At 39.0% G+C, this 25,618-nt stretch overlaps 3 protein-coding genes across 3 annotated transcripts; 2 read left to right on the top strand and 1 right to left on the bottom strand.

Moving 5' to 3' along the window:
• Positions 1 to 41: 41 nt before the first annotated feature.
• Positions 42 to 11,446, top strand: LOC134812842 (palmitoleoyl-protein carboxylesterase notum2-like). The gene is made up of 13 exons (XM_063820419.1): positions 42 to 130; positions 317 to 456; positions 3,210 to 3,493; positions 4,432 to 4,484; positions 4,713 to 4,808; positions 4,939 to 5,064; positions 5,243 to 5,342; positions 6,379 to 6,535; positions 6,744 to 6,837; positions 7,178 to 7,277; positions 7,418 to 7,480; positions 7,718 to 7,768; positions 9,405 to 11,446. The coding sequence occupies exons 2-13, from the start codon at positions 346 to 348 to the stop codon at positions 9,769 to 9,771; spliced, it is 1,602 nt and encodes a 533-aa protein (XP_063676489.1). The 5' UTR covers positions 42 to 130; positions 317 to 345; the 3' UTR covers positions 9,772 to 11,446.
• Positions 11,447 to 14,957: 3,511 nt separating this feature from the next.
• LOC134812369 (P-selectin-like) lies at positions 14,958 to 21,308 on the bottom strand. The gene is made up of 10 exons (XM_063819762.1): positions 20,972 to 21,308; positions 20,174 to 20,291; positions 19,843 to 19,995; positions 18,707 to 18,836; positions 17,785 to 17,973; positions 17,484 to 17,669; positions 17,165 to 17,347; positions 16,754 to 16,930; positions 16,372 to 16,596; positions 14,958 to 16,196 (listed from the first exon to the last, which is right to left on the bottom strand). The coding sequence occupies exons 1-10, from the start codon at positions 21,205 to 21,207 to the stop codon at positions 15,880 to 15,882; spliced, it is 1,914 nt and encodes a 637-aa protein (XP_063675832.1). The 5' UTR covers positions 21,208 to 21,308; the 3' UTR covers positions 14,958 to 15,879.
• A 1,043-nt stretch (positions 21,309 to 22,351) lies between these two features.
• LOC134813390 (uncharacterized) lies at positions 22,352 to 25,618 on the top strand. Its single transcript, XM_063821127.1, has 4 exons — positions 22,352 to 22,610; positions 23,433 to 23,586; positions 24,043 to 24,268; positions 24,489 to 25,618. The coding sequence occupies exons 1-4, from the start codon at positions 22,436 to 22,438 to the stop codon at positions 24,651 to 24,653; spliced, it is 720 nt and encodes a 239-aa protein (XP_063677197.1). The 5' UTR covers positions 22,352 to 22,435; the 3' UTR covers positions 24,654 to 25,618.

Raw genomic sequence — 25,618 nt, 5'->3', positions numbered from 1 at the left:
GGGTGCTGACATTACTAAACTATATCTCCGAAAGTAGGATGGAAGTGCGGGTCAGTGACGTGGCCACTCCCCACCTCAGTTCCTGTGAGGAGCGGCGGCAACAGGAATGCCTCCTGGTTCCAGTGGACTGGTGAGTGGCTGGTGGCGGCTGATGTCACGTTCCTCATCTCTTTTCCCTTGTCGGGTTTCCTAATGAATTGTGCACTAAGGACGTGTCGGGCCTGGTGGTAGGCGGCCGTACAAGTTGCCATTAGAGGAGTACAAGTATCTGGTTGGGGCTGGTGCTCTGTGAGTGCTCATGCAGCACATATTTCAGGAGAGGAGTCTGGAGACAGCGTGGAGAGGATGACAAGAGGAGAAGCGATATTCAGGGTTACTGCTGGCCATTCTTCAGATGCCTTACATTGCGGAGACAGCGTCAACTTTGGACGCCCTCTACCTGCACTTCTATATCATGTAAGTAGAAAAGCTTAAAATGAAGTTGATTTCATTCAATTTGATGCTACAAATGACTTGCGTGGTCTAAATTGGCCTTCGCTCGCCCTCCCCTTTTATACTGAAACGGCTGGGTTTGCAGCCTTTTGATGTGGCAAACCGGGAGACTAAGGACGAGCTGAGCTCACGTGAAAGTGCTTACCCTTCCCCACTATTTGCCGGTATTTTAAAAGAATATTTTGCTTTTTCTCCGACTCAGTTGCTTTTTGCCTTATTGATCTTTTGTGGCGGTTGAACTTGAAGCAGAAAATATTAGATCATGCCTTCAAAAAAAGGCACTTTCGTTTTCATACAGGCTTCATGGTCTGTAGGCCTGTTTTCGTCCTTATATCCGAAAATTGTTACCAATATTGTGGACCCTATACAGTGTATTGTATCAAGTGTAACTATAATTAAAATTAACGGAAATAGGAGATTTGGCGGTGCTTTAGTGATTACAAAGTGTTGCCCTTTTTTTATAAAATACACAGACAGTGTCTAGGTGAAACTACCGTGAAACTCGAGTGTTTTCCGCCTTTACTCAATTCACACGAACATGTTGACTGGTGTGATTTCAAAAACATCCTCTCACAAATTAGAATTTCTTTGAACTTTCGCGTGGTAGCATCTCTCATTTGTTGGCTTTACGATGGCTTTTTACTGCTAGTGGGTCTATCCTGTTGTAGCCGATACCGGGCTCTGGCGTTGTGGAGTTGTAGTGACGGTGGTTTAAATTTAGTTCTCGTTCAACATACCATCATATCGGGTCGGTCTCTATTAATCTGTTACCCTTGACTCTCTTTTCAAAAGGACAATGTATGGATTACTAACTGCAGTCAGTTTGGTGGTGACAGTAAAACATCTCAAATCAAACTTGCAGCCATTTGGCCGAGGTGAATGAGCAAAAAATGCGGAAAAAACTATTTGATCTTTGCAGTAATGCTAGTAACACGGTGTTGAAATTGTCGGCGATAGTTGGCCAGCCCTGACAGGGCGGTGCTGGTGGTAGGAATGCGGCTGGACACCAGCCGTGCTAACTGCTTAACTAGAGTCTGTCTTTTCTATTTCCTACCATAACAAATATAAAAGGATTCTTCTATATAGATCGTCAGTAGAGCATAAGATTCTGAAGGATACGAAGTTGCAGTTCCTCTCTCGTTGGCCCAGTTTTTGTTTCGTCAAGTTGGTCTGTATCAAAAGAGTGCCGTGATGTTTCCATGAAATATAAGTGAAAGAGGCCGAAAATAAGCTGGCAGTTGCCCAACCTAACGTAATGAGCGCTAAGCACTTTGAGGAAGACATGAAGCAAGAGTTCCCTGCTTGATCAGCCATGCATACGACGCGAGTTGGAACTTAAACAACTTTAAACTGCTGTTTTATCTATCACACCATTGAAATGGTGTGCTTAATTCAGCGAATTAGCGTCGCGGGTCACTGATTTTCACTGGAGTTTCACCCTTCGTAGCGTTAGAATTTAATTTCGTCATGTGAAAGGAAGTCTCTTCCTGAAGTAAAGTAGACGGGTCAGTACCTCGCATTTTTGAAGTTTGAAATTCAGAACATGAAGTGTTTGAAGTTTTTCTCTTTTTCTTTCCATTCGTTTGTAATCAGTCTACTGAATAATAATTGATAGTGTGCCGCAAATGTGTTGTTACTTGCGTGCCTTCCTACGTAAAGGTCAGCGTTTGAAGTCACTAATAGCAGCTGGCAGCAGAATTGGCTCAAAGATACGTACAACAGTGTAAATAGGATGCTATAGGACTACATGCATTGTTACGCATTTACTTGATCCAAAAGCTCCTTGGAAGTCGCATTTTCAACTCATTTATATTTGTACTCTTTCGGAATGCCAATTATTTGTTCCTCAATGAGAATATTCCCCCTGTAAAAATTCAAAGGGACTAACCTCTCAATCGAGTTGTGAATGTGAGAATGAACGCTCTTTTATTTCATACTTCAAAGCTAAGCGACGCTTTTGAAAGCACAATTCGTGATCAGAAAGCAGATTCCAGCTCCTGTTAATGTAGTTTAAAAGTGCAGATCTTTGCGCGATGGGAGAGAAATATAAATTCAGCAGGCACTATTTGAACATGGTATCTTAGACAAACAGAGTCTTTTGTCGGATCTTCTCGTTTGTTCTGGCCGAATTCTATTCTGTTTCACTAATAAACACCCGCTCCAGATCGGAACACCTTGAAAATCAGATACTCGAAGCTGGCGTGAATATTTTGCTATTTTAAGATCGAACTAAGCACATCTATTACCTACGGTAGATTGTTAGTCATTCGTTTAGAACGTCTATTGTCCTTATGCTTTAGGCTCATTACATTGTACGACCGTGGACTGTATAGGGCAACAAAGCCTGTGTTTTCCGGGATAGGGTGAAGCATGGAACTAGGCAATCCTCGTTTCAGACCGTATGTCATCCTGTGATGCGACGCAGAGCTCCCATTTAATCCCGACTCCGTTATGATTTCGTCATCGAATAGTCCGACTTTAATTGAACGAGTATTGACATTTGACAGGCTGTCACTAAGGCATATCGGTATACCGATAGCGCGTACGTCATCAACAAAGAATTTACTTCTGAATAATTTTTTCGAATTAAAGGCCCTTCTTAGCCTTTTTCCCAATTTGCTAACCCCTTTTAACAAATATGATTCTTAGTTTAATTATCAGAAAATCATGTTTTTTTTTCTAGACGTTATATGCTGACGATTGAACCCTTTTTGCAGGCCATGTTACTATTAAATTTGACGATCTTGTTAAGTCTTCTCCGTACGTCGTGGTCCCGACTCAATCGCAAACATCACAGCAGAGACCTCCGACCATTGAGGCGCTCTTACCACGGGTTCAGCGACTTGTTAAGCGCAGAGGAAGAACAAATCTCCCGAGGTTACAGTGTGCCGAAAATTGAAGAGATGTGCCCGGGGTGCTCGCAAGATCCTAACCTGTACCTGAGGAAGCTGAAACATCACAAGTATCGGGACGCTGTCTGCAACGACGGGACACATGCTGGGTAAGGTTGCGAGGTGGCACGAATATTTTAATTTACAAGATGTCTCCGTGTCCCTACCGTGTGAGGGTCTGGAATCGTCTTTTGTATTGTGTCCGGGTAATGCAGATCCCTACTTTTTAGCGCAACACATGAGTTGTAATCACATTTTTTACCCTGCGGTCGTTTGGTCTCCTTCGTACATACTGTTTTACTAACATTGCCTCCTCCATCTACCTTCTCTCTTAGTTTTGTCTGAATTTAAGAACAAGCTTGTCGACTGAAATAGTCATTCATCATTTTCTAATTGAACTGAATCCCAGTGTCCGTTGTGGAATTAGTTGTCGCCGCCTCTGAAAATATGATAAACGAGAAATTTAGTCGACTCTTTTTTCAAAACCAAGAAAACGATTTTTTGCGGTCAAGAAGGTTACATAGTTACCCTTATAATGATAGGGAGCTGTTTAAACCGCCTAAAGGCTGTTTTAAACTCTGCCAAGGTCCAACTTTCAGACGATCCTTCTGCTCAATCATAAGTCGCATTATAAGGTCTAGGCAGTTTTCGAATCAAATTAAAATATCTGCATCTCGATAATCGAAGGATAAGGTTGCAAACTCAACTAGGGATCCCACGATGAACTAATACGCCAAACTGAACGACACAAATGACAGTGACTGGGGTCCAGGGCGCTGGCACGTGGCTAGCCGCATCAAACCAGGCATGACTCAAACTTTTGATCAGCTCTAAACTGGAAACCACAGGATCCGCCCCAGTCAGGTCATGACCCTCAGTGCCAAACCACACATTCTAGTTACATCATCAGGATTACTTGTACTATCTGGGTCCCTTTGATGTTCCCAACTTCCTGCCAATCCAGGCACATGACTTGTCGGGGGGAGAAAATTGAAAATTAGACTCGAAGATATTATCGTGAAACTTCCTGACTTTAACCCTTTTTCAGGTACTATATACGAAAAGTTCATGATCCAAAGACCTGGGTTATCTATCTTCAAGGTAATTTGTTCAAAATTTGGCACATTTTCAAAAACTGTCCTGTTATTGTGAGCTGACTTTTACTGGAATTTTCCGGGAGGTGGCCGGTTAGTTTAGCACCTGCCTGAGGGGCGGTTACCTTCCTTTGATGACCTCCAGTTTAACCTGCCTTTGTCGGCCTCCAACAAGCCACATTCATTTTTTGCGTTAAAAGAGGGGCATTGTCAAATAACAATTCCTGCTATTCAGGCGGGTTTTATTGTAACGACGAGAAGACATGCACCGAGAGGTTTAGAAACGACAGGGACCTCATGGGCAGTGGACATTGGCCTCTTCATAAACGGGGTAAGAAATCTTAGAGAGTCAAGGCTGACCTGGTCGTGCCACAAGTACCTGTCAACTGATTTGTACTGCTTTTAGCAGGGTGCTCTATAATGTGTTCGCGCTCATCTGTAACTCATTGTTGTATCCTCAGGGCAGGGCATATTGGACTCCACAGATATGCTGATGAACCCCCTGGCGTGGGGCTCCAATCTAGTCTACATACCTTATTGTACCAGCGACCTTTGGCTAGGAGACTCTCTGAACGATGAAAATGAAGGTATAGTTTTTTTATATACTTCAGTTGATCAGTTAGTAGTTGAACCAGCACTCCACACTATACGGCTTCGTTTAATTGTTAATTCTAAATTCATACTGGAAAGTTAAAAGGACGCATGAGCAGCCTGTCATCACTAGACTGTTGAGTTTGAAAAGTTGAGTATCTATTGACATTTCAGTTTGGAGATTCCGGGGTGCAAGGGTGATAAAGCGCGTGATAGAATCTTTGATAGAGGACGGTATGCGGGAAGCTACAAGGGTTTTAGTTACCGGTACCAGGTATTTTATTTTCCAACTTTAGTTAAAACATCAGAGGATATTTTATCTGTCTTTTATTCCATGTGATAGTGTTTTTCTCCACTTGGTGCTACGCCCAAGTAACTTCGCTCCGCGCTGTTGGTCTCGGCCTTTGAAGGCTTTTGAGGCCTTTGAAGGTGCTCATGAGAGTCCTTTTCCTTAGTGTTTGTAATTTTATATTGGAAAACTGCAGAAATTCTAAACATAGACAAACTAGAATATGTACGCTAATTTATTCTTGAGTTCTCAATTTAGAATAGTCTAGAATACCCAAGGACGTAATACTCGAGGACGTAAGGTTAAAACCATGCGGTATAGATCATAAATTACCAGTACTCATACGAATACTAATGACTAGTGACGACAGAATTATAATTATTTTATTTTAGTTGGCATTACCCCAGTTCGAAGTCGAACTTCGACTTTTACGTTGTTTTTACTTGGTCTGTCCATAATTTTCGATACTTTCATTATTTATCTATCTCTAATATAAATAAAGTAATACTTTCATGCATCAATTATATTCATAGTTTTAATGAGATTAAGTCAAAAATTGTCTCCTTCGCACCGCTTGTTGATATGAAAATATCTGTAGAATCAGCCAGGTTTGCTACACAGTCTAACACTCTCCGGCGGATCCCACGTACAAATTTTGGAAGATTTGGATTAAGAAACTATTCGAAATATTTTAATCTCCCACGCTAATTCTGCAGAGTAAGCGCTAGTCGGCAGAAATTCTGCAGAATTCCTAATTTATGCCGACTACGGCAAGAGATTATTACTATAATAACTATTATTATTTTCCTTTTTTATTAAAATGTTATTATATTTTTCTTACAATCCGAATTACTGCATTTATTAATTAAGAAACTTGTCTCTGGTACTGTTTTAGGGCTATACCGAAAACGCTTAAAAAACCAATAAATTTGCTCGCTCCCTAATCTCACGCTTAGGTTGTTACTAAATCATGTTTATGTTATCAACATAATAATTGTTTGCTGATACTGATTTTCCTCAGTGCTGGCGGAGTCGGAGTGATGTTTCACATTGACAATATTGCAAATCAACTCCGGAAAGTAAACAGCACAGCCGAGGTGCGGGGGATTGCTGATAGCGGCTGGTTCATAGAAACCGGAAACGTACCTGCGGAGCAGGGGAACTTCCGTAATTGGCAGGTAAATAGAAAACCTCCCTCATGATCAGGCCTTCCTACGCAAAGTCCATCCTACGCTTTCTGATCAAGATGTTTGTAAAAGTGTTGGAGTTTTAAACTTCCTTGCGAAAATTTGTCAACGTAATTTTACTGATGCTTATCGAGTTTTGAGGGAGGGGATTTTTATTCCGATTTATTTCGCTAGACGATTAATGAACATTTATTCGCAGGTTAACAAAACAGTTGGAAATAAATGCCTTGAGCTGAACAAAGGCAATCAATGGAAATGCTTGTATGGGAGCAACATTTACCCCAAAATTAAAGGTGACTAAAACGTTGTTTGATGTTTTACATTTCTTTTCGCTAATAGCAACTGATAAAAAGTAATGAGCATTTAATTCAAAAAATTCAACCATGATTTGAACATTCTCTTAATTGTGATAAAGTATTGGCGTTTAGTTGACATGGAATGTGGATGACATAATTTAGACCTTATATAAGTATAAAGCGATTATTTATTATTTATCAGACTATTATTTAAATACCATTCGTATCAGTTACGAACCGCGATCCACGATCTTTAGTCTTTGTATCATTATAATTAAATTCGATCCGTCTTTTGTTAATTTCAGACTTTCATACCAGTAACAGTAATGTATTTCAGCACCGATCATGATCGTTCAATTTTATTATGATCCTATCCAGATTCAGATGCATGGATACGAAATTAATGATATCTTCTTTTCAAATTGGTACGGGGAAATGTAAGTATTCAAATTTGACATTTTTGTGCCCATTTTTTGTTTTGTAATTATCACAATTAAATCGGAATGCTCACGTTGTTATAAAGACGTTTCTTAGAATCCAAGAATAATATGGATATCATTATTTTGTATTTTGTCAGGTCAAACAATCAAGTCCTACGAAAAATTATAGAGCAAGTAAAATCTTCCCTCCGGAAACTCGAGTAAGTACACTACTAAAACAATATTGCACCTTTCAGAACTCAAACATATCTTTAATCAACAACTATTATCGTAAGTTCAAGTACCCTACATTGATTTGTATCTTGTGATCGTTTGCAAGAAATTGTAGAAATATTGTTGTAGAAGTGCTGCAGTCCTGTCAGCACTATCCCTGAACTAGTAAAATTAGCGTCAGAAAGGATCGCTAGCTTTGTTTGTTGACTGTACCTTCCTTTCAGCACTGTGTTCGGCGTTTCCTGCTTTGGACATGGAATTCTCAGCAATACAAAGTGAGTTATTTTGGGTATTTTGAATTTTTATATTAAAACAGTTAATTGCTGGGAGGCGTTGGTCATTAACATACTTTATATCTTAACATGGCCACGATCTCGGAAGAAATGGTGTCTTGCAGCTGTGGCATTGCTACTGGCAATGTTCTCCATTTCCAGCAGGTCGTCACAGAGATTGTCCATCCATTATGGTCTGGATTGTCCCACCTTTTACCACCTCTAAGATCATTGTCCTGGCATTTGATTCAACACAGCCTCATACTTTCGAACACTCACCACTACAACCAATTACCCCTTCGAGCGATCATGTGCAACGAAATTTACGACTTAAACTACGATTTAAGTCTTTTCTTAGTTTCTTCAATTTGCCTTAAATTAGCACTTAGGAAATACCGTTATTGGACCTAATTTAGTGTGGAACCCAGCATCCTTTCTGGTAATACAATTATCTAAATCATTGGATCGGTGAATCTTTCTTCCTGCGAATGAAGGATTCGATTGTCCTAAATTAAAGCAATTTCTCCAGTGCCTACTGCCTAATGATCAATATCTGTCGATCAAAGGGCTAGCGACTCTACTTCAGTTTCAATGAAAAAGAAAGTCAATAAATATGCCGACTTGATGACTGGGGTCTGGGAGTCTAGATAAATCTAGTGCAAGTATTACAGGTCTGCCACGTTGTGCCCCCCGTGCAATTTCCATTTCCTATCTGCCGTCTGAGGTGGTCAAACGAAGTATTCTAAAAATAGTCGGTCAATTGCCATCTGTTATCGTGAACAATTCTTATGTATTGGGATGGAAGTGCTTTAACCACTACCAGAGCCAATGCACATCCTGACTTCATAATATGAAGGACTTGTTTTAATGTTAAATGAAAAACTCGAATAGTTTTAAAACCGTACAGGAATACCTTACGAGACATATTTATGTTCGATATGATTCCGGTGACCTAAATGATTTGGGAACGAAATATGGGAATTTTTTTCAAAACCGCCAAATTTCGTACCCCAAATTAAATCATGGTATTTGGGGATTTTTTCCGTCTCCTTATCTTACAAAAATGAAACCCGATGTTTGAGAAGATTAAATGCAAAGATCTTATCTGATCAGCTGTTTCATCTTGTAAACAATTTCTCCGGAGCCTTTGAAAGTTAGTCTAAACTTAACTTCTAATCCTCCAGACGGAATAGGAGACCGACGGTGTCTGTTATTTTCCACTACTACCGAAATTTCACCGCCGTGGCCAATATAGTAGTTTATATCGTGACAGAGCTTGCTTACTTTTAATGGAACGTGTCCAGAATCATTTTTAAAGCAATTCATGATCGAATACTAGTGTTCATTTGTTTGATGAATCATATTTATAACTTACTATATTGCTAGTAAATCGATGAAGTCATAATTAAGGAAAATACGTGAAAAATAATTTGGGGAAAATAATGACGGTGACCTAAATAGTCCGAAAATATGGTGTTTTTTACGAAAAACCACCGACTTTCGTACCATTTGATTAAATATGTCTCGTAAGGTAGCTGTGAATTATAAATAATTTTAATCTACCGAGACTGGATGATCTGATTTTTTTTTCGATTTTATTCCGGTCAAATTCAAAATTGAGACAATTAAATAATTTCAGGTTGTTCTCGGAAGTTAAAGTGCGGGGTGTAACCCTATTGAAAGCTATAGAATGTTGGTACATGGGAGTTTGTCCTAAACGAAATATGGACATCTGTGAGGACAATGCGCTCTGTAACGAGAGCTGCATGAGACGAGATCTGTTCTGGATGATGAGCATACTCCAGCCGCAGCAAGATCGAGTTGGGCTTGGAGACGGCAACCCGTCACGTACGCCAGCAAATATTATACCACTCCAAACTTCAGGGGGCACCCGGATTATCAATACTATACTGTTGACGTCCCTAATACCTGATTATTATGAGTGGAAATCAACTTTTAAATTACCGTTGGCTCGCGTTTCTCCCTTTAGGGAGAAGATTAAATGACTGAAACCTAACTTATACCTAACTGACAAGACCGATATTGTCAGAGTGACACTAGGACTAGAGTATTTGAGTTTTTCACCTATATGTTATAACAATAATAATATCATCGACTGAGCTTACCGGAAATGAACTATTTTCAAGTGAAGCTACATATTAAACATACCTTCCCTTTATTTCATTGGATAACCTTTTTAGGTTTCTTACTTTTGGGCTACTTTTTAAGTTGCTCATCAGGGAGAAAAACCTAAATTTTTGGTTGATCAAACGAAACACTCAGATAAAAATAAAATCATCAGCTTTAGGAAATAGTTTCGTTCCTAGTAATCGTTGAGGACATCGGAAATTGGTCACTTTAGAATATTAATTACATTCTGAACTATCATACCTGCACTTAGATGAAGTTACACTTGGTGCCTTTTGGATGTCTAAAACTTCAATAATTTAATGTTTAGACGAAATTACGTCTCATCGTATTAATCTTATGATTAATCTTCTGGATTTAAGGATGTCCGAATACTTTCTGATGTCCTCATAAGCTTGAGTTGTTCAGCTTAAACCTAATAATTGCAAATGCAATCCATTGTGCATGGAGTAAACTATTAATTTATTTTCTAGATTTGTTAGTTAGATTGATTTCGTTTTTATTATGCAACACATTTATGAACACTAAAACAAACTCCGTAATCTGTAGGAAGGTGACGTTACGTGAGCTAGTTATACTTATTCACATGTATTTTGTGTATTTTCGTTTAAAGGTCTAGAAGAGACCAGTTTGTAAAATTTGTACATCGAGAGTAAGATGAAGATGAAGGTGCTATATTATGCTATTAGCGTACGCAAAATCTTGACATCCATCTGTATGGGTCGCGGATTTGAAAGATTCTCGATGTTATACTGTTTTTGAGTGTTCGCCTGCCAAGATTTTGTAGTTTCGAATGATACAAAATAAAGGTCTATCCAGTGGAGCCCGAATTAAATGCCCGATTTCTATTTTTATCATCACAACATTAAAATTCTGCACTAAAAGAATTACTTGCTCTTTGATTAGTGGCACGATTCGGGCTGTACTGCAAAAAAAAATCGGACAAGATGGCACAGTTTCGACAAGTTTTGGAAGACATGCGTCTGTTGGATTATAGATAATTCCGACTACCAAAATCTAGAATTTGTGCTTCTTTTTTATTACAATGATGAATAACATTAATACTTATTACTATCGCTGTCTTGTAAAGACGTTAAGGAAACAACGAAACTGTGCCATCTTGCCAAAATAAATTGATCAGGTGATGCGGATTATTATGTTTGTCACAATTACGTTTGTGAATGAGAGGATTTTTATCGATAACATCTGCGATTTTTATCATTTTCCCCGCTTTCTTAATCTCATCTCGAGTTTGATATATCTTTCATTACAATAATATTTTATGATATTTAGAGTTTAGCTCCTAATGAATTTCACAAAAGCCGTTCAAAACTATACTAAGCTTTATTATTATTTTTCACGTCTGTTTTTAGTAATATCATTTTCAATGTCTATGAAAATCAGTATTTACAATAAAATGAAATTCTAATATTTACAGCTTCGATCAAAATATGATAGCTACCATTTTGTTTAATGTATTTGAATTAAGTTGTAGTTCAGATATTCCTCATCTTTTCCATCAAAATATATATCAAATATTGGTTTTATTTGTCAGAAAGAGATGATACTTTCATGTTAGGGTAGCCGGTAGGTTCAGAGCGTTAATTAATCATAATTGTTGGGTGCAGCTATTCCTCTACTTTTGATTATATTTAAGCTTAAAGTAAGCAGAATAAGATTTGTGGGTCTTGATTTGAGGAAAAAAGAAGCAAGGTTATTAGTCTTTAAATTAAAGTTAGATAAAGGAGGACTTAGACATATGGAGTGGGATCCGAAACAAGGATATGGAAGGAAGTAAGATTGATGTGGGTGGGAAAAAATTAACAATTAAGATCAAAAGGAGTGAGAGTGGACAAAACTTAGTGGCCCATAATATATGATATAAGTCAGTGTGCAAACGTTTGATGTTTGGGCTTATAACATTATAAATATAAACATTTTCATGTCTGAGACTTGTAACTTTGCGGATCACATGACATGACCACATAAGGAAGATATTTTAAGTTTAACTTTCTCTAGATTGCTGTGAATGACTATTCAAAACCTTAACCTTCTATTCTGATCGTGACCCTTACCTGGCACGCTTGGAGGACTTTGCCGCTTCGACGCGCCGCGCGAACTTGTAGCGTTATGCACTACTGGGTCGCGCCGCGCATCAAATAATTCTTCTCGCAGATCGGCGAGATTGGAGATGCACCACTGTGCCTCACCGAGCTGCGAAGGATTGACATCGTGAATCAACGCGCGAACTAGTATTCTTGCTTCGCATTCGTTGAGCAACGATCTCGATGGGTTGACATCGTCAACCAACTGGCACGCCAGTCCCGGCCCGGCCCAATGCGCGGCGCTCTTTTCGAGCTTCAGTCATACTCATATAATATAATATACGTGAGAGGAGCGAGCAATAGACTAGCAAGCTAGGTAAATTACCATGACCCTAATATATAAGTATAACCTTGCTACACACGTTGTATTGCTCTATCCAGAGCCCTTGCGCTTGCAGTAGCGCGCGTCCACCTCAGATCACGGCGGTAAAACAAGCGCGCCCGCAGTGGCGCGAAAGCACATGGTTAGGTGAACACGTTGTATCATACCTACCTCTGATCTTTTCTTTCGCGCGAAATAAAAAGAGGTATACAGCGTCTGTCGCCGACTCAACTCTAACCCTATGGCTATACTAACTCTAACTGAAGCATATTATGCTAAAACTCTAACCCTATACACTATACTAACGAGAAATTAGGCCAACTTCTTATTATATACAATATAATATCGTCATAAATTTGGTGGATATCGGAGTTGATTATAATATTACCTGGGGACCTCAGGCTATTATGTTCATATAATAATAGAAATTCGGTGGAATGACAGGCTGAGCGCGCGGCCCAGTAAAGTTGATATAGTGATGAAAATGGGGCAAAATACGTTGCTTTTAGCTGTAACATAATGTTTGATGGTTGGATTAGGCAGTGCGCCATCGACCGTAAGACGCGCGCGCTGACCATTGAATGTTTTTTGGCTCGTATTTCGGCCAGCACATTATTTTGGAAACAATCAAAAAGTTATAATACTTCCCATATAACAATTTAGCTGAAATTTGGTCTGCTTACGTAAACACTTATGTTCTACTGAACCTAATTTAGTTTGAGCCATTTCGATGGTCAGAATTTGAGTTATCAACGAATTTATGCCTATTTTGTCATTTTTAGACCTCTTAATCAAAGCCAATCACTCCCAACTAAATTAGGTTCGGTAGTTAAGTATAATTGGAAGGTTCTGACAAATTTTCGGCATAATTCATATACAGCAACCTGAGATATGACAGAATAATACGACAAAAATCAACGAATTTCGTCAAATTTGAAATTACGCGACTTTTACACCTAATTTTGCTCCAAAAGCCGCGCACCATCAAATATGGCACCTAGGCGATACTCACTGATCATTCCAAAAAGGTAAAACAAATTTGGTACTGTGAAAATTCCCACAGTCTCTAGAAAACAATGGTACAAAAATTTTGAAAATCCGAGCAAGTTTATTTTTTATCGTGCACCCCTTAGTTGGATATGTTTTAAATTTTTCGGACACTTTCCTTGTAAGTCTATGAGTAAGCTTACCAATTTTTGTTCAAATTGGATCAAGGGAAGGTTACTCAATATGCATTTGTTTCAAGAATTTTGTGATGGCCGAAATTAGCGCTAAAAAACCATCCTACAGTCGGCACGCGCGGTTCACTGTCGATGGCGCACTACCTAGAATCAGCGTTCAAAAATATGAAATACATTTTATTTATTCGATTTATGGTTTTAACTGCCAGGAGTCCAATTAGAAAAATTTTAGAATTTGAGCATGTAGAGTGTTATAAAACTATTATATTAACAATTAATTTGTAATTGAAGATTTCAAAATTCTTTGCAACTCGGCGCGGCGTGCCGGCGTGGCCCAAACATTTAAACGAGTATCATCCGTCGCGTTAGCATGTAGCAGCTCCGCTACAATTATTTTTCTCGTCTTCGCGCGACGACGTCCGGACGTCCTCCAACTTTGCTCATGAATTAGTTTTAAAATTATTTAGCTTGCCGCTAGTCTATTGCTCGCTCGATCCTCTCATATATAATGCATGCAATGTATGCAGCACATACTGCATGCAGGATCTCGAAAAGAGCGCCGCGCATAGTATAACTATAACTTATAGTATAAAAGAAAGGCACGCTTACAGCCAAGCTCAAGCAAGTTTTTAAAACGCTTTTGCAATGCGTGCAATTTAATTTGGGGATAATGTGCTTTGGTACGTGCAAGTTATATTTCTACCGAAAGGCACACTCCAATCCACAAATTGCGCGGATTGCATCATGCAATTTCGGACAAATCCCGACAGGGGGATCGGAGGGGGTGGTTTTTGAAAATCCGGACGTCTGTGGTCCGGAAATTTTGGCAGAATCAAGAAAAAAGTTTCATTTATTTTAACTCTTTGAATTTCATTTCAACTCTTTAAATTTTATTAACATGAATGAATTTGAGTTTGTTTGTTGTTTTATTTGTACTTTTAAACGTAGCTGGAAATTTGGACGTCCGGGGGAAGGGGGTGGTTTTGAAAATTCGGACACACCCGGACAGGGGGAGGGGACTGGGGAGTGGTCTGAAAATCTGCGATTTTGGCGGAGGTCCTAAGTAAATGGCCCCTTACTCCTAACGGCCTAACAAGCGACCTGTCAGATCTTTTAAGCGTGCACAGGGCTATATACTGGTTTAGCAAGTTTCTGAAAGCTTGAAAAGAGCACCGCCCATGCACAATGCAGGGATTAGCGTGCCAGGTAATAAGCAGCATAGCCATACGTGAGTACGTGTCATATCAGGCGACCTATACTCAATACTTGATACTACAGTTCTACAATTACATCGGACTGTCCTGACATTTATGTATAATTGTATGCCATGTCACATGTATTTATTCGTTATATATAGTATGTTTTTATCATTATTTTTACATTCCCACTTAATATTTCTAAAATTATCTTAAATGACAATTTGATGAAGCAAGAATGAGGAAACATTGAAATGTTGTTATCTGATAGTGATACGTTTCAAATAAAATACCACTCATCAATAATCATCATGCTCCAAATAAAAACATAACATTGACACCTTTAATGTTTAAGTTTATCTAAATTTATGTTTAAAGTAAACACTTATTATTGACATTTGGAAATCATATTACTCTGCTCATTACTCGGTATGGCCTTTCTAATTTTCTGTATTAGTTACCTATATTATACAGGACACAGCTAGGTATGGGGTAATGCGTAAATTTAAAGGCGATCCAATAAAAATATGGTGATCCATCGAAAATTACGTTGTATTTAGCAACGTTGGATAGGTGGTATTATTTCCAAAATGTTAAGCTCTGATGTTCATTTTCAATGTTAAGGAATTGAAATGGGGATTTGGGTAATAAATAAATTTTGCTGATGCAGATCACAGATGTGACATGTAACTGTGAGCATACCCGTCAATGTAATAATGAATAAATGCCATGGTCCATGTTGGTACAACATTTTTTCTCCGATTTTGATAAATTTGTACCAAAAATGTAAATGACAAAAATGTAAATGACTTAAGGCTAAGCTTGGCTAATTTTTTCAGACATACCTCATAGCTTTTTTTTCGTTTTCTGATACAATTATCTCTATGAAAATATCGTTATATGCAATACCAGTGAGCTGGCTCAAGTTTCTAGAATCCAGTTTGAGTTACCTCTTCTTCACTTTTAGCTGATCGATTGAAATTACTCTTAAGTCTTAATCTAGCTTCCCCTTGTGAACTGTCCGGACTTCAAGTTCAAAGTTCGGATCAGTGTGTACTGTGTAGAACTGATCTTGCTATCAGTTCTTATCTATCCGTTAAGTTATATCCACCTACAGTTAGAGTTGTTGGCATTCTCAATAGTTCATACTCATTCCATCTTTTCAAAAATCGTCAACAAACGCCTGATTGGTTATTCCTACAACGGAAACTCTATTTGTGTTCCGACTGTTGGCCATATTTGAACCAAATGTCATTTGTCCACTGCACTTTCTCGGATTTATTCGGGGTCCTTCTGATTGTGATATTGAAATTTGGTTCAATCTAATCGAGCGTTGAGATTGACGGCTATGTGATCCTTGGTCGGGAATTTGTCTGGTTCTATCTAGAACCTTCTTGTTGACGTAGAACAGGATGAAGATGATGACAGCGAAGGCAGCTAGTACTCCGGACAAGACTGAAAGGCCAGAGATCAGGAGACCTGTAATTAATGTTCATATTATGCTATACACTTTCCTTTATACTTTATAATAGTAGTCACCCTTATGTGGCAAACAATTTATTTCAAGATAATATTTGATTTATTCTCCAGAAAAATGCTGCTAATCTACTAATGCTACGAATCTACTATAATATTCTGGCATCGGAAAACTTACGGTCTATTTTCCTGTCGATATTGTCAACTATTGGAATACAAGAGGGGACAGTCGAGTTCCAATTTCCGGTATCTAAACAGGTCATGAGGGGAGATGTGGAGAGATAGGAAAGGTAGGGACCCTGACAACTAAAAGTGAGAGTGTACCCCACTTCCAGAGAGTCTGTTTTGTAGGTCGACGGAGATACTGTAACATTTCCATCAATACCATATTCTAAACTGCAACCTAAGCGTGGTTTGACGTAAATAAACCGCAAACTTTCCACAGTCATTATTTACTTTTACACATTGAGCAATATTCGGATTTCAGAATGTTCAGAATGTTCCAAAGCCAGTTGAACACTGTAATATGTTTATCATAGTAAATAAAGCTGCTAGCTTACTTGGAACACATTTAGGAGCATCAGTGATATTCCATATTCCATCAGCAAGACAACGAGCAGTTCTCTCGCCCACTAGGCTGCTGCCTTCATCACAACTAAACGTAGCAGTGGTGTCCTCTGATGGTGTTCCTGTAGAGTACACCACCCTTCCGTTCATGTCGTCAAACTTTGAACACTCTAGGATGTTTGGAATGTGGCATTTTTAATAATGGCATTGTTATTGCTGTAGGAATCTCAAAATACCTGGTGTGAGCTGATCATAACTTCGAACTGATCTTAAAGACGCCATCATAATTGCATTGACTGTTTTTCTTTACAGTAAACCTGTCGAGACATCAACTAGTCTAATCATAAACTACTCATAAACTAGTCTAATCAGTAACTTGGTAGCTGAGGAACTTGCAAACTTACTGCGATGACAAGAGATGGCAGTACCACTCCATGTCCCGTTGTTTTGACACAACCTCTCTTCTGGGCCTCGTCCTACGTAAGACCGACCACAGCTTTGTTTGAAGACGTTTCCTGGATGTCGGGCTGGAGGGTTCGCTAAGTAGTAACCCACACCTGATGCTGGTCCTTTTACGTCTGGACACACTACAAGTTGGAGAAAATGAGCTTTCAAATCAAATGATAGGCGTCATGATGAACAATGAATATGATTAAATTCAGCGATTTCGGAATGCTTGTTTGAGGAAAAACAAGGAAAATGACGACTCTACTAAATACTTACTGTTAACATTGCAGACGGGAACGGTCCCATTCCAAGATCCGTCACTCTGACAAGATAGGATTGTGTTACCGGTTAATGTGTTACCAGGTAGGCAAGTGAAGCTAGCAATAGTCCCAATAGGAGAGGGGTTTTGAATCACAGTGTTCGGGGTAACATCTCCGTTTGGAATCAACAGTTTAGGACATTCTGAAAGTGTTAAAGTCTTGATTAATGATATTGTTGACCAATGTTTATGTGCAGAGGGCAATGAATACCAACGATAAAAAACCAAAACATTTTATTCAGGGCGAATTTTACTCACCTATTTGCAGACAGTAAGGCCAGTGTGGATTCCAAGACCCAGTCTTCAAGCAAGTCAGGTTGGTTAATGCAGGCTGGTAACCTTGGTCGCAGGTTACGGTGACAACGTTATTTTCGTTGAACGATACTTTGTTAGGAGTAAAACTGGCGTGCAATGCACTTGTGTTCGGCATACAAGGGACAGCGTATTCTGAAAAAGTTATATTTTGATTTGATTAATAACATATATTATTATCATATATAGGCCTTACACTGTGCTTTCAGCAATACTCATATTATGAACTGATTATTAATCAAATCACAATTTTCAAAAATTAGCTAACGCAAGCAGGTTGGTAAAACGCTGTCACGCGTGAAATTAATTTAGCCCCACCCACCCGTCCCCACCCGTTACAAAACCATTGCATTTTATGATGTTTAATTTCAAACAGTCAACAAGACAGCAAGGAAAATAACAAGGTTTACCTATCAATATTTGGATGAAGAGTAGAAGACAAAACATTTCCGCAATAACCGGAAGTCTCACAGCATTCATCGCAGTTATTTAGAACCAACGAAAAAAAGAGGTACTTGTGTGTCAATACTCAATATATGATATCATTTTTCAGCGATAAAGCAATACAGTACGTTCGGCATACAATATACCATACACTACGGTGGAAGTGGGCTAAACTCTAGAATGTATCGAGTTCATTAGTCAGGGTTTCTTATCAAGCCATTCCCGTCTTCATAGAAAATTCTTCATAGAAATATCATGAAATCACAAATTAACACCGATCCACTTAATCACTCTTCAGAATGTCTTCATAATCACGACAGGACTGCAAATTATCTAATTGTTTAAAGGCTCAATTGTTTTCAGTCACATGTCTTAACCTAATTTAGTCAGACTGAAACAATGCAGAAGTTGAAACTCCACCAACCAATATCGCAGTCCGGGCCAGACCAGCCAAGTTTACAGACTTTAGTGCCGTCCGTTTCATTACATGAAGATGTGGCCGTCTCGGTGCAGTGAACTGAGCAGTCAGCGTAGTAGTCCGTCTCACATGTTATCTGTGAGGTTTGTAATAACATAAACCCGCCACGCAAAGGGTTTATATAACAGATCATCCCGCGCTAGCGGGATGATCTGATAAACACATACGAGTGCGCGCAGCGCACGAGTTTTGTGTTAATATGTAATCCCGAAGCGCCAGCTGAGGGATTACATTTATTTAGCCCTGAGCGTGAAGTGTTTATGGATTATAATTATCTCCGGCGATTTCGACAAGGGATTTATACTTTAGAAATACATTAGAATCTGAATGTCAAACCGATCTGTCATAGTGTAAGTGGAGCAATAGCTTGAACGTTAGCAGGAACAAGAGCTGGAAGGAGAGCAAGCAAAACAATACTATTTTAGGGCACGGACAAGGGTAGCTGGCTAGTCGCCAACTTCTCACGCCACGCGTTGGAGAAATTCCAAGAATTAGCTGCTTTGGCAACGTTCCCAGGAATTTGCGTGTAAAAGAAGTGGACGGTTACGATGTTTCATATCACGTGGTGCGCTTTCGTGTCACGTGGTATAGACTCAGCGTATGCTATTGGTGGCACGTGGTACGCACGTGACGCGCCCACGTGATCGCGCGTCTAACTGTTCTACTATTATCGAGTTCTAATCAGCAGTATCATTGATTATTGTAAGTCGGAGAATTGAATGATAAACATCAGTTACGACTAAAAAGCGGGCCGGGTTTATACAAATTTCCGGGGCGGGATGATATCACCTTGAGATGTTTATCTAACAGCGGGCCGGGCTGAGTGATAATATGATCCCGCGTCGAAATCCCGGAGATATTTATAATGTATGTGTCAATACAAGAAACGGTGTGCAGAATAAATTTAAAGCGTAAGGGTTGTTTTACATTAACATCAATTTAACATCAATTTAACATCAATTTAACATCAATTTAACATCAATTTAACATCAATTTAACATCAATTTAACATCAATTTAACATCAATTTAATTATAAAAAAGTGAGCGAAGGAAAATGTTACAAATGTTAAAAGATACCCACATTGGTTGTTAAATTAAACTGTGAATATCCAGAGGTTAAAATGTAGGTCTCAGTTCCAAACTGTGCGAAGTTGCTGAAGGAAAACTTGGCGACATCTTGTCTGTTGAATGAGAAGTCGAATGCTCGTACACTGAATGTTATCAGTCTTATTGCCTGTCAGGAAATGTTAATGCTTAGGGAAAAGCTCACAGACCCAACACATGCGTTACTAATATTGGCACTTGACGATAGCGGGACTTCTATATTCATTTAATGGAACTTTTTAAAGTGGAACTGTTTAAAATCATTAATTCAAAGATTTGAATATATCATTGTAAAACTAAAAGCTTACATCAGTGACAGTTGAATTAGCAGGGAAAGGATTAGGAACACGTCTGTGGTCGTTTGTCAGAATATCATCTCCCAACGGGAAATTTATCACACTCGACTTCGCTTGGCTTGTTACAAAACTGATGGAGAGTTTATTTTAAGATTTTCAACATTTCAAGGGCTGCAGAATTCTGTCGTTCATATGGTTCAAATTTATGAGATAATGACTTTGTAAATGTAGTAACTCGACTGGTTCAGGGTATTTGTTGTTTACAAAGCTTGATTACCGGGTTTTAACTTAATAATAAAATTTTAAGTAATTAATAATCTTCGAACGGCATATTAAGATATTCGATTAATTTAAAGTGTAATAAAATATTTTACAATTTTATGCATTAGAAAAGTCAACGGAAGCAAGTTGGATCAAGTAAGGACCTACTTAATTACGATCTACGCTGACATTTGTAGACACAATCCAGTTAAGTGATTAACCGTTACAAAGTTGAGCTTGAACGGCCTGGCGGATACAACCAAAACATAACATGAAGCAGGTTGCACCCCCAACTACCCTAACTGCACCTCAATGCGGGTACACGCAGTGACAGGCCTCATAATATACACCGACAAAGCGATTTTAACTGAGATAGCCGGTGCAAGGCGAGTGCTCCCCCCATCGTGTCATTGAATATCAGGATTTAGAAATTTCTGCTACGTCCGGTCGGAAAGGCAGCTATGTAGATTGTTTTGATTTCCAACCCTGAATAATATTGGTCCGATTTTATTGGATAGAATGAAATTTCTTGTGAAGACAATAACTAACCTTTCAACAAAAGGAGCATCAAACTTAACCAGTAGTTTAAGCAAACAGGGCGACTGATCACTGTTACAATATGAACCGTCCAGTAGTTTATTCTCAGGGTTAGAGAAGGAGTGAAGAGTAACGCTGACTCTTGCGATACTCTGAACTATTGGAGGAATAGAAGAGGTCAGTACCAGTAGGAGGATGGGTGGTAGAATGTTAGAGAAGATGGGAGAAGGCAGCGAAAGGCAGGTCATCGCAAGCAAAAGTGTACAAGTTTCCGCATGTTGAAGCGCGTGGTAACGTAATCATCAAAAGCGATAGAGTCAACGTAACTGCATGTTCATTCTTATATCCTGTCAGTGTCGTAGAATTTAATTAAAGAAATTGATAAATGTTGATGTTCCTTACGCACTCCATCGTTATCAATATAACACACCATGAACTCAATACAACACAAATCAAATTTAGAGGAGGGATATAAATGGCGAGGACGTTAGGTTAAAACATGCGAGTTACACGTACCTTATCTTTAAATCACAAAAACCAGGGTTACATAGTATCTGGCCCAATGATCACGCAGAAACTCTCCAGAGGTCGTGAGAAATTGCGACCATTAACATTAAATTCAATTACGCTGAAGTTATTGTTTAAGTTTGGCAATAAATATCAGGAAGTTCAAAATACAATGAAGAGATCAAGAGAAAATCTTTCCGGCCCGCATTTTGGGCAGAAAACCAATAAATAATCTGCAACTCTCCCTGATCCTCTCATCTAAACGCCTGTACTCACTGATCACGTGGATCTAAACTATCCCATGCTCTTCACACTTCACCTATGTGTAAATATTGCAGATAAGATGAGACTTGAGGAATTGAATGAGAACAGTCTTATAGTTAGTAGTAGTATAGTAATAGTATAATATATATATATACATAGTAATAGTACCTAGTTGTGTATTATACACAACTAGGTATACTCAAAACGGACACACATTCTTGAAATAGTTGTTAACTTAATAGCTTAAAGAACAATGGACTTTCGTGTAGATCCCGTACCCTTGAAGATCTATCCTCTCAGCGCCAATCAAAATTTCTTGATAGTTTTTTTATGTTGTTGTAAACTCTATATTATGTTGTAAGAGTTTGTTGTTTGTTGTAAGAGTTTTTGTAAACTCTATACTATAATTATATGGGACGATAATACTTAACAGTATAAGAAATCCTTTCGCCTATTTTGTTGGCTATCTATTTTTGTCACCTCTTGATTGATACTGAATGTTAATGACCCTCTCGTCTATACGCATGTACTACCTAATCACGTGGTTCTACATGCAGCTAGAGACTTCCCGGAAACGACCGTGTACTCCCCAACACCACCTTGCTCTTAATTCCTCAACACACCAGCTTGCTCTTAACTGCATCTGCATTCTTGTTTCTTACCCTGATCGTCAAACCCTGTTTTAATTTTACCTTAACTTCAGCCATGTTTGCTCAAAACTCAGACTTTGCCAAGTTAGTTCCGAACAGTTACCAGGACACTCTGGCGTATAGACTGTGCACCTTGACAAGTGGGTGCGGTGCGCTGTACATCATCGGGCTGACTTACTACGTGCGGGAACACTCCGCAGTTCATGGCATACCTTCTATATTCACTCCAAGTAGGTACATTTAGAAGTGCTGTGTGTCAAGTAGGTACTCTGGGAAAATTGTAACGACCAACTACCAAGTAGGTATTCAGGGGAGAATAAGATGCACCATAAGTAGAATGATACAGTAGAATGAAGCTCATCGCACGCTTATCAAGCATCCTCGCCTTTTTTATAATGACATATACGGTCTTTGCATTAGCACCAATTAAGATCACATAACTTTCCCAACTTTGATGAATCTGTGAAATTAGTGAGTCAAATTTATAGGAGTCAAAAGTGGTGCAATAATTCACAGTATACACCCGATCGGAATAATTGCAGCATAATATCTGATTCTAGGCTGCTAAACATTGTTCATGTTTACAGAATTTTATTTCCGTGCGGCCCTCTCTGTCACACCCATATTTATCTAGCACGATGCTAAGTACGTCTCAGATTATCTCTGTTGCTAAGCCAGTATATGACTTAATATTAGTACTCATGACCAAGTGCTAATCACAGTGTTTCTGCAAAATGTCAGCAGATTCTGATTTCTGCACAGTTGAAGCACCGAACGGAAATATGTGTTCATTTTTCCGAAGAAGTAACAAGGTCTAAATGTTATGAGCATACGGCTTAGGCAAAAAGTCGATATGCTTTGATGTCAGTAGGCTTTGATCATGCAACAATCATGACTAGTTGAGTCGTTGGTTATAAAGCTATCAAAATCTTATACTATCTTGGTTTAACAACCACAACATCTTATAAAGTTACAGAACAATGTTCACAAAAGCCGCGATCGACTATTCCTAATACTAACGAACAACTCCTAATCAAGAACCTCCCCTTCAGTCTGGGCGGGGATATTCCTGCTCTCCTCCAGCGTGTTTACAATCGCGCTACACAACAACAGATCTAAGTTCAGATTGGTTTGTGTCCTCCTTATACTGCTTGTAACCATGGTTACTTGCGCTTTTGGGGCGTTCACCACCGCTTTCGGTTCCCAGTAAGTTAGTATTTAACATCTGCATTATCACGCTGACCACAATGTAGCCGATAGGTCACCGATAACATGTCAAAAATGAGAAGTGATAAGAAACAATTCATGTCATTGTAAGCTCAGTCGGGTTGCTCAGAGACAGAAGTAACCAAATACCAGTGGATCTTAACCGATTGTTAAAATTCGACATCTAGTGATCTAGCGTCATCTAGCGTCATTTCACGCTAGATGACGCTATATGACGCTAAATGATGCTAGATGACGCTAGATGATGCTAGATGACGCTAGATGACGCTAAATGATGCTAGATCACTAGATGTCGAATTTCAACAATCGGTAAAGGTGCATACCAGTTACCCCGGATACATAATTAAATAGGTACCTCATGGTAATACCTAATGGCTCATGGTTACAACCCTCTTCATAATACCTTATGGCTCATGGTTACAACCCTCTTCTCAGGTATTTTGAGTCCCAAAGCTGTCAGATAATGCCAGACCCGTTGAAGAAAACGGAGATGGAATGTGTCTGTCTGATGGGCGGGATGATGAAGTCTACAGAAATTAACAGAGTGACAGTGGACACTGTTTCTCTCAGTTACTGTAGGAATAAGATTGGGGTTCTGAAGGGACTCATGATGGTTACCTCTATGGTTTGCCTGATGACTATTGCTTTCCTCTTCATGCAGGTATGCACAAAATAAACAAATAAATAATGCTGAGTGTTATGAAGTCTGCGATAAGTTATAGCGAGTTGTTGTTGTTGTTGTTGTTGTTATAGCGAGTGCATAGCTAAACATCACGATTAGAATATAGACTTAGACCACTATAACATTTCGTGTAACGAGAAACACTTTTGTATAAAATGACACCTGCACAGCTGAGCCCTTGACAACTATAAAATTTCAGTTGCTGGTGTTGCTGGTGCAGATCAAGAGTTCCACTTCACTAGCTGAGATCAGCAATGCTCTGATAAGTGGAGCCGGAGAGGAGGTGAGTGCTAAGTACAGTGGTCTAGAGACGGGGGATACCTTCGAACAGCTCAAGGAACAGAGCACCAAGCTTGTCAAGTAGAAACATCATCAGCTTTTACGAATACGATCGCAATTCAAACCAACTTGGTCAGACTATGGATCATGGTGACTGATGTCACAGACTGAACAATTGTCGAAATAACAATATAACGGGAGGTAACTTTGAGACGTACTTCTGCATTTTATTAACCACAACTCTAGAGTGGCGCAAAACGACACAAGTCTATATATAGTGGATTACAAACCCGGAGTGGAACAATGGGTTAATAACGTTACCGTGGCAATATGGTGGTATTGGTGAACGCTAGATGGTGATTCACGCTCAAAATAAACATTACCATGGATCACGAGTGAAAAGAAACATACTTGGCACATGCTCAACTTTATTTAAACGACCTAAATGGTATTACTATTTCGAATCATCATGACACTAACTCTCGACTCCCTGGCTTGAAAGAGTGCCAGATGACTAAGTAGGTGGTTACTCAGTCCTAGTCAGTTCCTGGAGCTTGCTGATCAGGTGGCACCGGAAAGGGAAATAAACAGCACTGAGTCTGAACAGATATCGGTATATGCTAAATGTAAGGATTATTCACAGGGAAAAGGGAGCGAAAGAGGCTAAAGATCTCTCTACAACGCCACGTTCATTGGTATGAGGTGAAACCCTAGAAATAGTACTGTGGAGAATTGGATTTAAGTGGTAATGGAGCCAGACATCCCATGTTTTATATGAAAAGGATCCATTTCGGCATTACAATTTCACAAATTAAAAGGGGTTTCCTTAGTACCGGAGGATTTCAGGGATAATCACCCAGAACTCAGGACAGAATAAATTTTCTGGACAACGACTAACATGACCAGTGAAAATATAAAAGTTCGCTATAAAGTATAATGCTTTTATCGTTTAGAAGACTAAAATAACGGATAAATGTTTAATGAATGCTTCGATTTGGACGAATTCGAATGAAACATTATTGTTATTTATTGCAATTTCAAATATGCTCT

The sequence above is a fragment of the Bolinopsis microptera genome, chromosome 3 (genome assembly GCF_026151205.1).
Source record: "Bolinopsis microptera isolate Bmic1 chromosome 3, MBARI_Bmic_1.0, whole genome shotgun sequence".
In the NCBI taxonomy this organism is placed as follows: domain Eukaryota; kingdom Metazoa; phylum Ctenophora; class Tentaculata; order Lobata; family Bolinopsidae; genus Bolinopsis; species Bolinopsis microptera.
Note: the sequence above shows the minus strand (reverse complement) of the source record. Positions and strands in the feature narration are given on the sequence as shown.